This window comes from Cariama cristata, unplaced genomic scaffold (genome assembly GCF_000690535.1).
Source record: "Cariama cristata isolate BGI_N322 unplaced genomic scaffold, ASM69053v1 scaffold24992, whole genome shotgun sequence".
In the NCBI taxonomy this organism is placed as follows: Eukaryota; Metazoa; Chordata; class Aves; order Cariamiformes; family Cariamidae; genus Cariama; species Cariama cristata.
Window position 1 is genome coordinate 10,576 of NW_009602495.1, and position 14,075 is coordinate 24,650.

General features: G+C 38.6%; 1 protein-coding gene across 2 annotated transcripts; it reads right to left on the reverse strand.

Annotated features, from left to right (window-relative positions):
• Positions 1-262: 262 nt before the first annotated feature.
• On the reverse strand, positions 263-13,940 carry UGDH (UDP-glucose 6-dehydrogenase). Of its 2 annotated transcripts, XM_009694783.1 has the most exons (11): positions 13,777-13,940; positions 11,292-11,393; positions 9,892-10,092; positions 9,612-9,809; positions 8,988-9,135; positions 7,705-7,799; positions 5,618-5,748; positions 4,770-4,903; positions 3,552-3,643; positions 3,352-3,462; positions 263-571 (listed from the first exon to the last, which is right to left on the reverse strand). In XM_009694783.1, exons 1-11 carry the CDS (start codon positions 13,936-13,938, stop codon positions 461-463), a joined length of 1,485 nt encoding a protein of 494 aa, XP_009693085.1. In that variant the 5' UTR covers positions 13,939-13,940; the 3' UTR covers positions 263-460. The 2 variants fall into 2 exon arrangements, with proteins under 2 accessions (XP_009693085.1, XP_009693086.1); XM_009694784.1 differs by lacking the exon at positions 9,892-10,092 and having other exon boundaries at positions 13,777-13,938.
• Between the last annotated feature and the right edge of the window lie 135 nt (positions 13,941-14,075).

A 14,075-nucleotide genomic window follows, 5' to 3' on the forward strand; every position in this document is an offset into this window, starting at 1 on the left:
ACTTATCTTTTGACTTCAATGCCAGCTAGAGCAAGCATTTAACTGGGCAAAGAATTACCCCAAAAAGAGTGAAAAATTGGTGAGACCAAAGTTCCTGATCACTGTCCATAACTGGACTAAAGTAAAAAGATGTTCTATTTCTTTTGCTTTCATATCACTTGAAACATTTAAAGTGCAGTTTATGAACGTTTCTGGAAGCAGAAATCTGCAGTTTGAAGGTAACTTTCCCACTTAAAAGATGATTCATTATTAAAAACAGGTCTGTACCATTTTCAGTAACCAAAAAAACTGCTATAAAAATAGAGATCTGAAAATAGACCGAGTTCACATATACCAGGTACCATTTCTAATGTAAAATTGGTTTCATTTATGAAAAATATCTTTCCTTAAAAAAAAAGCATAGGCTTACAGTTATTATCACTAAGAAGGTCCACAGAATTCCTTCAGTACCTATTAAACATTATACTCTAGGCTTTTTGACAGGTGGGTCCTGCAGGCTGAACTTAGGAATTTCACACGAAGAAGCAAAAGGAATTCTTTTGGCTGACACCTTCTTCCCAATTGTTTCAATCTGAAAGAGAAAGCACATTTAACAAGTAAGTGTGGCAAGCTAACATAGTCATGTCAGCCTATGAGAAATCTACAAACTAAATCCAGGACCAGGACTGCATTTCATGAACACTAGACTAATACAAGCCACAAAGCACAGCGTGCCCCAAGACAGTTTCTGGGATTGAAGTTGCAAAGAGTCTTTTTTAAAAAACAGCCTTTCACAGGTGCCTGCTTTGCCTATTTAAAGCTGCATCTTGCTAATTTGAACATTCGTGTGCCTCATCTTCCATAAGACTATCAGTCACAAAATGTTTCTGGGTACTCATAAAATGTGGGCTCAGCCTCCTTTGTCTAAAAAGTTATAACCAGTAAATTAGGATAGAAGAAGCTTTTTTCCCCCTCCTTAATGCAATGGGTTGTTTTTGAAGCAATACAACTCTGAAAGGCTAAAGGCAGCCAACTCTATATAAGAGAAAGCAAGTAACAAAGCCAACACACACACAAGCCATGTACGGCAAAATTCAAAGAGTGAGACAGGTTCCTCTAATTTCTAGGTCAGACTAATGTAAATTACTAAGGACAGAGCTCACAGAGGACAAAATATCCACCAGCAAAACAGTTCAGACACCCAGTAAACAAGGAGAGCTGTAGCTTTCCTCTTGAGTAAGTAGTGCAGGTCAGATGCAAAGCACCAAAAAACAAAATACTTCAGCTATTTTAAATTTAACAGAAATTAGATTAACATATTCTAGACAGACATCTGAGTTAAGTCTGAAAAAGAGTTGTTTAAACAGTCATGTGAGCTGTATGTACCATATTTGTCTGTAACAGCTTCAATTGACTGGTTAAATCAATTCATACAAGCTTGTTCAAACAGAAAATAACTGTGTAGTTTAAGCAGGGGAAAAAATATCAAGAGATTACTTGCATAATGGCTATATGAGTTATCACAGTACTCAGAAGTACACAGAATTAAACAACTGAAACGTGCATCTGGTCTGCCTTGTAGATTTTGTTCTGGTTGTGCCTGGCTTAGATGCTTCTATCAGATTATTCAGAAATCTGGTGATTTTAGTATTAGTCAAATTCTGTCTATGCTAGAAGTGCTTCAAGCCCTTCAATCAAAGCTTACTCTGCTTTCTCCACTTGACACAGAAGCAGTTTTTTCTCAAATCAGAAATTACCTTACCTAGAATTAGAGCTTCACATTCATATTCCCCAAATTAAGCTTCCACTGTGGAAACAGGTTATAATTGAAACGGTAGGTATCTTTAAAGTTCTTTAAACTCCAGTTTGAGGGGAAAAAAACCAAACAAACCACCCAGCTCAAATTCATAAATTTGGATTGTGTATAACGGAATTGCTATTGGCAGCAGGCTGTCTATGCAATAGCTTTTAACAAGGTCAGTTAAAAAGACTATGGACCTAAAAAATTAAATTTTGAGGTTGTCCATTTAAGACAAAATCCTTTTATTATTTTATACAGAGAATATAGGTCAATTGTTGAATGTCTTTGTAATGATACTCTGGATGAAAAAATCTGGGTAATAAACCTGGATGACAAACTGGATTCTGCATGGTAAACTCACAAATTGGTTAAAAATTCAACTGAAATTTCATAGAAGAAAAGTCACCCAAGACCTGTGAAATGCAAAGGTAGTCTCTGATTTGGAAAGTCTTTAAGCCACAGACTTCAGAAGAGAAGTTCCTACAAGAAATATCACACAGGTTATAATTTGATATATAATTTGCTATTAGCTTAGCAAAATGCTTAGCTAAGAAGTTAAGCACTTGCTTCTGGGTCCTCTCTTTGGTGTAAACAAACACCATTGTTTTGATCTTCCGGCTGATATGAATCAATCACAAAGGACTAATCAATCATCTCCTCCAGCCTCCCATGGAATTGTTTATCATTTCTCTGACATCTGCAGATACGTCTGTGTACAATGCCTTCATCTCCAATGTCAGCCAGCCTTGTTGTGCAGACCTCAGGGAGAGTCCAAAATGTCTCTTACTCTGTCCAAGTGGAGGATCTCACTGGCTGATAAATATTTGTTACCTGCATTACACCTTCTCTGGCTTTAAGTTCCAGAGTAAGGTAAACCTGCTTATGTCTTTTGTGAAGAGCAAAAGGGGTGTTTACAGCTTACACTTACTTCTGAAGGAAGAGTGTTTGCTATCCTGTTACTGTCAATTTTAAATGCTGCTTTTTTTGTTTGGTGATGTTAAAGTAAGTTTCCAGGTAGGGGCTGTGCCACAGGTTATAACATACACCAGATACTAAGCTCAGCCCTTCTGCTGGGTGGTAGCAGCAAAGACTGCAGGACTTGAGGAAACTGTGAAGGGACTAGTTTTGGAGTCAAATATCCTGCTGATTACCCAGAATAAATTTAGGAGTGAGATTTAGCAGTTTTTTTACATCTGTGTGATAATTCTACACGATTTCCCTGGTCCAAAGAAGGGCAGAACAGCATTCAGATGATTTATGGTTAGACTCAATCTTAAAGGTCTTTTCCAACCTAAATTCTATGATTCTAAGGCATGTTTACACTGCTGAATATTGATGGCATAGTCTGATGTAGCTTGGATTTTAACAGAGCATCAGTCTATGAAGACAGTAAGGTAATGGATGAAGACAGCACTAGTGAAGAGAGTTAAGTACAAATGGGTTTAGATTTAAATCTTCACCCGAAGAGGGTTTTTTTCCCTTGCTATTCAGTCATTGCAGATGAAGAAAGAGCAAGAGGAAAGAGAGCAGAAGGAAAGGAACCTAAGAAGCAGCATCACCCAGCTGATTACCTGGAAGCCAATGACTTGTAGCTCATTGTGAAGATCATCTAGAACTCTCCTACCATCAAAGATAAATGCAGGCTTCAGCATCTTCTTATGAATACGTTCATAGTCCAACTCCTGTAAAGGGCAATTAAAGCAGATAGAATAAATAAGCAGCATAACACTCCCTCTTTTTTTCTTTAGTTTAAATTGAAGATAACATTTACCTTAAACATGTCCCATTCAGTGCAAATTACAAGGGCATGAGCTCCATCACAGGCTTCATAGGGATCTTTACTGATAGTGACCAACCGAGACACTGTAACAGAAGGAAAACAAAGTTTAATGCTAAACATGTGTGCAGAATAAATCTGGTACACTCCTGGCAAATGAGTCTCCCTTCCTTGCCCTACACAAATACAGTTTCAAGTCACTCACCTAGAGATGTTTTCTATCAAGACATTTGTCACTTTGATTTCACTTATTTAAATGAAAGCAGCTTGTACCTGCCATCTGAATAGAGCACTTATGTTTGAAGTTAAGCATTCAAATTTGATTTAAACAGTCAAGACCATCACTAGAATTAGAAGTTACTACAGAGTGTTCAATGCCAGCTCTCAAAGGTCATTGCCTGTACAACAGCAGCACGTCACAATTCCTATTTAACACTCAGTTCACACTAGAGAAAGTACACATGGCTCACTAGGGGCTGCCTTCATCCTCTCTGCCTCAGCAGCTGCCTAGAGGAAACCCTCTCCTCCCCCTCTAATCCAAGGGCATGTCAAATAACATACACCCTTCACTCTTCATCATAGCTCATTTTCCTCCATTCTCTAGAAGACTGATCTATCCTTCTCCCCCATCCATCCATCATCTCCATTCTCCTCCTCCCTAATAAGCAAACAAATCCCAAATACCCCTTATTTCTCCCCAAGAAATTTCTAGTCATAGATGATTAAAGTCTTCTTGAATTTAAGGGAACAAAGGAATTTACAAGTGATATGAGGGAAGGGAGAATGCTCTACAGTGAATTTCAGAACTTTTTTTTTTTTTTCCTACTTTAGATATGCAAGCAAGAACTAAGGCAAGATAGGGCTCAGGACACAAAGAAGCTGACAAACAACATTAGCCTCTCCCATTTCTGGACATTCTTCTTTCTTTTCCTTTTAATTACGCAGAGAAAATTCTCTGCATGTATTCAAAGGAGTATTTATCAAAACAAAAATATACAATAGTACAGAATTAGCATTTATCTATAAAAGCTATGGGGAAGGGGGAAGTTACAGTAATCCTCTGAGCTATGACAATCTTCTAGTAAGTGTAACCAACAGCACATCATTGCCATGGTGAAAATTAATTTATAGTATTTAAACACACCTTGTGTATTTTGAGAATAGGGTGGCAAGGGAAGGGGGGGAAAATAAACTTTACATGAGCTTTCTTACCTTGGTTATCTTCTGAGACACCTGGATGTGAAAGATCCAAGATGATTTGTTCCTTAGGTACTTTAGGATCATAGATATGGAGCTTTGCTCCTTCATCCATTAAATACTTGCTAATGTAGATACTGGATGACTCTCTAGGGAAGCAAATCAATCAGTTAAAGAACAAGGCAGCATGTTCCAAGTAATGAAAGTCTTCAAGTGTCATGACATGCAATGCCAGAGCTTTTGTATCAGTTTTACATTAAACATTTTAGTGGTAATCCATGCCAGTGGCAAACTTGGAATCTTGAGTGACACCAAAGTGAGTAATACGAAAAACAAGTTTACATCTTTCTTGCTGAATCATGCAAGAGAGATACTAAGCCCCAGAACTCCTACTGACCATAATTAACAAGGCATCAAGCTTATAATCATTCCCCACAAATTGCAGTTGGAGAGTTGTATCAAGTTTGAGCTTTACAGGAAAACAGAATTAACCACCTTTGGGAAACAAAGCTGGAACTTTCACTTCACATAGCCATTTAGAACCAGTTGCAAAAATGCTTGCATTCTTTTCTGTGGGGAATGGAAGGACTCTGTCAAAAATCTCGTTTTGCTTATGCAAGTTAATAAGGACGAGAGTTAATCTTCTCTAGCTTCTCAATGATTCCAGTATGTTTTACAGGTCAAGAATCAACTGTCTCATCCAATTAAGACACTAATTTTTGTTAAAAACCAATTCAGTCACAAGAGGTTAAGGGTCCCATATCTGACTATTTTTATGAATGCAATTCAGTTGGAGGGGTTTAGCCACACACCTGGTGACAAGCGTAGGAAACCCACGTTACAAACTGAATTTGCTTTCTTACCTTGTGTCTCCAGTATCCTTTTTGAATGCAAACCCTAAAATAGCAATCTTCTTATCAGTGACAGTATTGAACAAGCTGTCAATAATGCGGGAAGCAAACCTTCTTCTCTGATAATCATTCATGTCTATTACCTGAAATTATAGAAAACATGATGGTACAGAAGGGAGACATTTTAAACTATGAACAGATTCTATTAACTATCAAGCCAAGCTATCCACATGTAAGTTTAAGAGAGGCTTAAAAGAGAAAGCCAAGTATTTTTACTCAGTATCATAAGTAATCCAAAGATAAATTTAGTTAATTTATCAAATTCTGAGACAAATCCTATTTTAATCAGCGACTGTAGATGCATATACACACATACTACCATGCACTATCCAGTTCAAAGGCTAGGATTTTTTCAGATCTACAACTTACTGTATTCTAGGCAGAAACATGAAAAGCAATTTCAGTTAGAGTACTTGATGTCACATGGACATCCCATTGCCAGACCTACACTTCCTTACATGCCATATGTAATAACTGTGAGAACATTTTTAGCCTTTTTAATCCACACTTACAGATTTCAATACACGAAACTAGTGTGATTAAACTTTTTTTTTAAAAAGTGCCTCACTTTTGTTATCACATGAAAGTGGGTTCGCTCACTCCGATTGTTCCTGTACTTTCCTCCAGCCTGCTTCATACTTTGATCTCCTGCCCTTAACACAGAGGGCAGGGGATCATATAGTAGAACAGGAAACATCAGTTCCCTCACCTAGTCAGTGTTCAATGTGGACTGGAAAGAACTATACTTCCCTCTCAGTTTTGAGCCTTTCAACTCAAGAATTAACAGCAGCGGCCTATGAAACAAAGTATAAACTATACAGTAGAAGGATATTGGTGAACCAGATTTATTTGAGGAAAAGAAAGAAAAGCAGTGAGTTATGCAACTCAACAGGGTGGTGATGAGGAACAAAGGTAACAGTTTACAGGGTAAGAAGGACGCACTTCTTTTCTGTAGGTATGTTTTCAAGGAAGGAAAATTTCAGTATTAGAGGGCCTGTCCTGTCTAAAGGCCAGAGAGAAAACTTAGGATTCTAGGGCTGCTCTGATCAGCATATCCTCCAGAATTTGCATCCTGTCCTCAGACTGGTATGAAGTCTCCCATGTGCATGCACAGGGATGAGCTGCTGACAGCGCAGTGCTCAGGCCACAAAGAATGAGTTCACACAGCTGCTTATACAGGTGCACTTGTGTGTGCATTACATGACTTGACCAGCATGGGCTGGGGCAGATAGGCCTCTGCAAGATGACAGTGCTCTGAGGAGGCAGAAGGTGCAGGTAAGGGATTGTACTACATGAGCATAACACTTTACCTTATCCTAACTCTGCAGCAGCTGTTCTTACTATCTGATTTGTCCACAGCTTAGTAAGCCACACAGAAACACTGCAAAGAATTGCTCTTAAAACAGGACAATAAACCAAAGCTGTTCTTTTGACCATACCATGTATGTCAAAGCTGCTTCCTCAGTCAGGACTGGGAAGAGGGGTGAGGTGCTTTCACTGGTTAATAGGGAAACACTTGCTAGTACAGACAGAGCATCCTGGTATTGCTGTGGCATGCTAGGCCTGAGAGCATCCACATCTTCCCAACCATTCCTAACATTAACCAGGGAACAGCAGCAACCATGTCTATTTAAAAGAACAGCAAGTTCTGCTGAGTTCTTCCAGAAAAGGAGCTGTAAAAGTAGACGCTGAGGCAAAGATTATAAGCTCTGAATTCAAAGCGGACAGAGATAACCAAGTGCAGGAGGGAGACAGGAGTTCAGACATGCCTGTATTTCACATTTTCTACTGCTACTTCCAGACAGCTTCCCAGTCCATTTGATGCAGACAACCTAATTCAGCCCCAAAAAGCCTAAGCATCCACAAGTATCAAATGCCAATGTTAGGCTGAGGGCCCTACAATGTAAAGATGATCAACATTAAGGTATCTGCTCCTTAAAGCTGAAATACAGAATACGTGGACAATGCTCAAAATCTCAATGCCTGAAAGCTGAATGCTGAAGAAACATGACCCCCAAAAAAAATTAGGGAACTTGTACCTGTTGCCAGTAGCGGGCAACTTCAGGTAAGTTCAGTGCCTCACAGAGGTACACTAAATTCAAGACATCCTTCTGAAAACAGCTACCTCCAAACCCTGAAAGATAAAATGGTTATTTTACAGGTGACTAAGGCACTATTCTAACCCAATCTATGAAACCAAGTAGTTCTTGGCAATCATTGACACAGTCAGCATTATAATTTTTCCCCAGTATTTCACTGCTAGCAAGTGAAAACCTTAAAAATCTCTCAAAATCCAACTCTGGGACCTACCTACTTTGTCAGTTACCAAAGCCTTAAAACCTGCTTCAGGTTGCACTGAAGTCAATGGAAGTTTTAACCCAGCCTCAGGGAAACATGATAATACAGCCCCTAGGTTTTTTTATTACAAGTGGATGGACAAGTTCCTGGGTTTGCTCTCCCCCACCTAGAGATTTAGATTAATATTTCTCAGAATAAGTACGTTAAGACTAGGTTTTTTCCTCCCCCACCCCCAAATGGATATCTAATCACTGCCAAGAACCAAAGATCACCACAGCTGACTAAGGGAGAACTGAGACAAATAGAGGAACCCTAGAACTTTGCTCAGCAGTCCCAGAAGCAACACATTGTAGAAGGAATTATAATAACCTAATAGGAATTTTTGTAATCTATTTGCTACCTACTTTTCAGTCTTGCATAGACTCTAGGAGAGGTTATATTTAATAAGGTTATTTTAAAGTCACCCCTTCTCTTTCTAGCATGAAGACTGTAGCCATATAGATAGGCTTTAGTCTTCTGTAAGTCTGAAAGTTTCTTGTACTGATCACCACTTTAATCACATCTTACACTCTAGTGAATCTAAACAATTGAATTCATCCTACAAATTAGAAGTTGCCATCACACATTCTGACCTAGCGGCATCCCCTTCCTCAGGCCATTGGCAGCAACTCCTGAACAAAATTGCAGCAGTTACAATTGGGAAGACATCTCAGAGAGAACTATCATCAGTAATGTTTCAGAGAAATAAAGTTGCAGCTTTTTCCCCCCCCCGCCCAGTGTCCCAGGCAGGATAAACCATGCATTCTGAACTCTTGGGTTTCAGATTTTCAAGGTCCAGAGTAACCTCAGTTGTAGACATTTTACTAGAAAAAAATTATTTATGCTAGTACTCTACAGCAGTATTTTCACACGCTCATGCGGCAGAAGATTTGAGAGTATCAGATCACTTCAAAATATTACTAGTAGACCTGTTGCATTATTAAACAGAAGCCTAGAAGGAAAAAGAGGGATTTTTTTTGTTTACCAACACTGGCTTTGAGAAACTTATTTCCAATTCTTTGGTCTGTTCCAATAGCTCTTGCTACTTCTTCAACATCTGCCCCTGTAGCTTCACACAGAGCACTGATTGAGTTAATGCTGCTGATTCTTTGGGCAAGGAAAGCATTAGCTGCCTGTAAATAAAAAACATAGTAAAGAGAACTTGATTTTTCCGGAAAACAAGATGTCCACAGACCTAAGGGAGTTACTACTAGAAGGATATTTTAGTATCTGTAACTGTGTCGAGATACAAAACAGTAATAGTTTAATACATAACTGCCAGTTAATGGGACCTAAGAAAAATAGTGTAATGCTTAACTTGCAGAGTTTGAACAGTTTTATGATGGTAACTAGTTTCTGCAGCACTGGAGGTTTACTCTTAGTAATAAGTAACACAGCAATAAAAGTGAGAAAAGGTTTTCATGGAAAGTTGATAACATCTATTAGCTCAGCTGAGATAACTGGAAAAGATTAATATCCTTTGACATACATATTGGGTCCTCCCAACTTTGTCTCTCCTAGATGTATTACTCAGTGTCAGTGAACTTCTGCTTCTGAGCTTTGTCTCACTTATACCCTCTGCAGGACAACAGCAGTGAGTAACACTAACCAGTTTAGAAAGTTCTGATGACCAGGTATTGGTTGTGAGGATTTTTTCTTTGGGCACCCAGTGCTCATAAACAGCACAAAGAGCACGGACAGCTTTCTGTCCCTCTGGAGAATCATCTCCACCAATAAGTACTCTGTCTGGGTTCTTCAGGTCCTTGATGGCTGTTCCTTCTGCAAGGAACTCTGGGTTAGACAGCACCTACAGGCACAGAAATAAAGAACAACAGATAAAAGCCAAAACCAACCAGCCTTTAAATACATAACTCAAAGATTACGCTTACCTGCAAATCCAAGTTAGGCTTAGTATTAGCATCAAATATTCGACGAATGCTCTCTGCAGCACGTACTGGAACTGTGCTTTTCTCAGTGACAATTTTGTAGCCATTTGAATTTTGTACAATTCGTCTAGCACAAGCTTCAATGTATTTCAGATCAGCTGCTCGGCCTTTACCCATCCCATATGTCTTTGTTGGGGTGTTCACCTAGTTACAAATACATGGAGAGGGAAGAAGTCTTACAGGTCTCTTAACACAAGAGGTACTGACAAAGTAAAATTGTTAAGAATGACAGACATTTTCCTTCCCAGAGTCCAGCTTGCTCCTACCCCAGAATTATTCTAGTTACCATATCAGATGAGCAGCTATTCGCTTTCTCAATTATCCACTTTATCTTCTAAAGAAAGCTTATTGGCCTCTGTTCAAATAGAATTTAAACAAGAGCAATTCATAGCAGCTCTGCAGGCTTCAGTGAAACTTAGTCCTTATTCTGGAAACACCAGTAATTTCTTCATGATTACCGCCAGCCACCTTTTGTTTCCTGTCCCACATTAGGAGTGTGAAAATTCATGTAAGAATCTTGCAGCTAGTGAGGCAGTTACAGTTTAAACCCACTTTGCAGTGTAGAGCTGCTGAAAATTGCTATACTGAAGTACACAGAAAAGGCAACACGAGGGAAAACACGTCATTCAGATTAAGACAGAGGGTCCTTTTCATTACAAACTGAAAGAAGAAATGGCAACAACATGTAAAACACAACAGCATGTTTTAAGCCAAGGACAGGTGGTAATACATGGGCTGTATTCGTGGCAGTCATCCAGCTAAGCAGCATTCATTTTAGACTTAATGAAGAAAAATACTATCAGAAAGAGAGCTCTGTACTGACGTGCCCTAACAAAGAGGAGCTCTCAAGAAGAGGACTTAAGTAACAAAAACAACTCAACTGTGGCCTACCAAGATGAATAGCAACCAGTTCCTTTGGATTCTGCATTAGGTACAGCCTTCTAGATTAGAAAAGGTGACACTGTTTATGTTTGACTGGATCCTAGTGGTGTCAACAGCTTAGAAACCTTAAAGCTAGTAAATATGAAATACAGCCTCTCTTCCATTACTACACTGTTTAAAAGCTTCTAGAAATAAGTCATCTTTGTAACCCAATAATCAGTATATGACTTTGCATCCCTGTCTAGGAATCATATCAATATTATTAAAGTCCCATAGATTTCAGTAGTAGACTGCAATAATGGACGTGCACTATATAAAAAATAAAAAGCTTACTCAACACTTTTGGCACAGTACACAGAAAGACAAGGAGAAAACTGTGACAGTGACGTGACATTGCTAACTGAGTCTGTATGACAGAACAAAGGCACCTTCCTAACATAAGAAAAAAGAAAAAAACTTACAGAAATAAATACAAGATCAGCTTCTCTAATGGCATCATCAATACTGGTGGAAAAGAACAGGTTTCTTCCTCGACAGGATTCTACCACTTCTTTTAACCCTGGCTGAAAAAAAGCAGGAAAAAAGCAGTTAAGGTTAGTGCAATTAGAAGAACAGTAAACTGCATGCCCAAAACAGCGTATCATTTCAGATACAGAAAGACTTTTTTTTGAAAACATGCTCAGTGTGGCATATTTTCAATTTGCCAGATGTAAAGTAAAGCTTCTTCAGATTTACATAGTGAAAAAAATAAAGCCCTATCTTATTCAAAATGCTCCAAATGCCATCTCAAAACTTTAAGCTACACTGAATTGTTACGTGCACAACCAGATTTTAGGCTCCAGTTATTCCCATGCTCAATTCTATTCCCATGAGCAACAATTAAAGAAATACCTGTACAGTGATATTAAGTAGATTCAAGAAATCTTACAATACTCCCTAGGCTGTAAACAAGAGGTGATTCCAACTCTCCTTTTCCCTCAGCTACACATTCTATAATCTCCCCAACATCAGACCTAAAACTGATTCAGCACAAAAAACACCCACAAAGAAGTCTTCCACCAAATTAGCAAGCCCAGATCCAGTGAAAGAAAGGCAGCGAAGATACACAGGCAATAGAGATCCCTCCTTTTGGCAACTACGCATCGTTAGATCAGATTAAACTTAGCACGGCACCACACCTGAAGCGTGGAAGAGTCAAAGGCACAATTTGATGAGATTCTTTCCAGAGGCACGTACTGTGCCATAACACTTTCCCTTCCCTTAACACCTCCACTCAGACAAGAGGAGCAAGAGGCCGTGTGTACATAAGCGATCCTCCATATTAGAATGGTCTACAAAATGACTCAACTAAGATACAGTTGTCATAGATAAAAGAAGCCTTTACTTTTTACTTTAAAAATAACATCATACACTGTAACCTGGTTTTCAAATCTTCAACTTGAGACACACCTATCATGACATGAGATATCTGAGTAAGTGCCAGAAAGGCAAAGGTTCACTGGAGGGAGAGAGAAGAATATGAAGCTGAAGCTTTCTTATGCAAGACATTTTTGCTGTCTCACTTTATACCAAATATTTACTTAAAAGGAAAACAAAGGTCAGGACAGGAAGAATAACATGTATTACAACCCATCACATGTTCCAACTATGGTCTTACTGGGATGTAAATAGAAAGGCAGCCCACTAGACAGTTTCTGACACCGGAAAGAAAAAAACAACCCCAAAATACAAAAAACCTCATTGTGCAATGACTCAATTTTACAACTGTCTGAACTAATTCTTGGCAGTTTTTGTACATTCTTTGTAAGCAAAGGACATCATTCCAGGAAACAGATGTTACAAATTTGGGGTTTTTTTTGTTGTTGTTGGGGTTTGTTTTTTTTATTTTTTAAAAACATGCCAAGACTAACTCTACTTTAACTCATTCAGTCTAAGTGTTTGTAAAAAACAAAGTACTTGCTTTCATGATCTTTGTTCATATCTCACCTGCTAATCTGAGCATTACACATTTTCCTTTGAACATGCATGACTAAAGTGAAGATGAACACACCTCCTTTAAGAGTCATAGTATACGTTTAGTTTTAAGAGGAAAAAAACTGCATTAGCGTTACAGCACAGACAGGATTCAGAAAACTTCTTATAGCAAAAGAGTAATTGTCAGTACCAGGCAACATGCCTTGTCTTTGGGAGCCAAGTGAAGACATGTTTTCACTCCCATTAGAGAGGAGAACTCAAACCTACAAGAACTGTATCTCATGAAAGAATGAAGCAAAGAAAGAGAGAGACCGATTCTTTAAGGGTGAAAAAGAGTGAAAAATAACAAGTGCTAAGAGAAGCAAAAGTGTTTTATATATCTTCAGATTAAAGTCATTCTGTAATGAAGGACTGACAGTGTGATATGCTTAAAAATATTTTTTATCTAGCCCAGTCTTCCCATGCCAGATTGGAGGTTTATGGTACAAGTGAATCAGGAACATGAGTGTCCTCATCTTACAACATGGTTAAGACAGGCAGCACAGACTGGATTTTGGCAGTATTCAGAATGGGAATAAAGCTTATCACTCAGTATTACACATTCATATTGTGCTACAACACAGCAGATAATATTTATAACTGAGAAAGAGGACTGTGTTGATTAAATCAGGTCCCAAAAAAAAGTCAGTATGATTTAGCACAATTCACTACATATACAATTACATTTTCCTTACCAGGCCCTTCATATATAATCCTTAAATACCTGCCTGCACCAGACATATTAAGTCATTTCAAAAATCTGGTTTAACGAGCAGTAGTGACAAGCAACTGTTCCAGAATACTCTTTTTGAAGGACATTACTGTGCTATACTTATCAAGCTTTAGAAGTGGGCCATGTGGAAATGCCGTGTGGTGGGAGGGAAACAAATGCAACCCTGACTGGAAGAAGAGATAACGGTGAGACAAGTTTACCTCGTAGATTGGGAGCGTATCTGAATTCCAGGCATTGATTCTGGCCTCATTGACATCCACGACAGTAACTTTGATATTGGGACACATCTGTGCAATAACACTACAGGTGGGTCCACCAACATAACCAGCACCAATGCAGCAAATCTTCTTAATTTCAAACATGATTGCTCTAGTAAAAGAAAGGGGAAAAAGGAGAATTGAGAGTTATAAATGAAAATACTGGCCAACAACTTAAGGAAATAAGAGAATTAACAATCTGATATTTTATTATGCTGCCACAGAGAGAAACATTTCCCTAC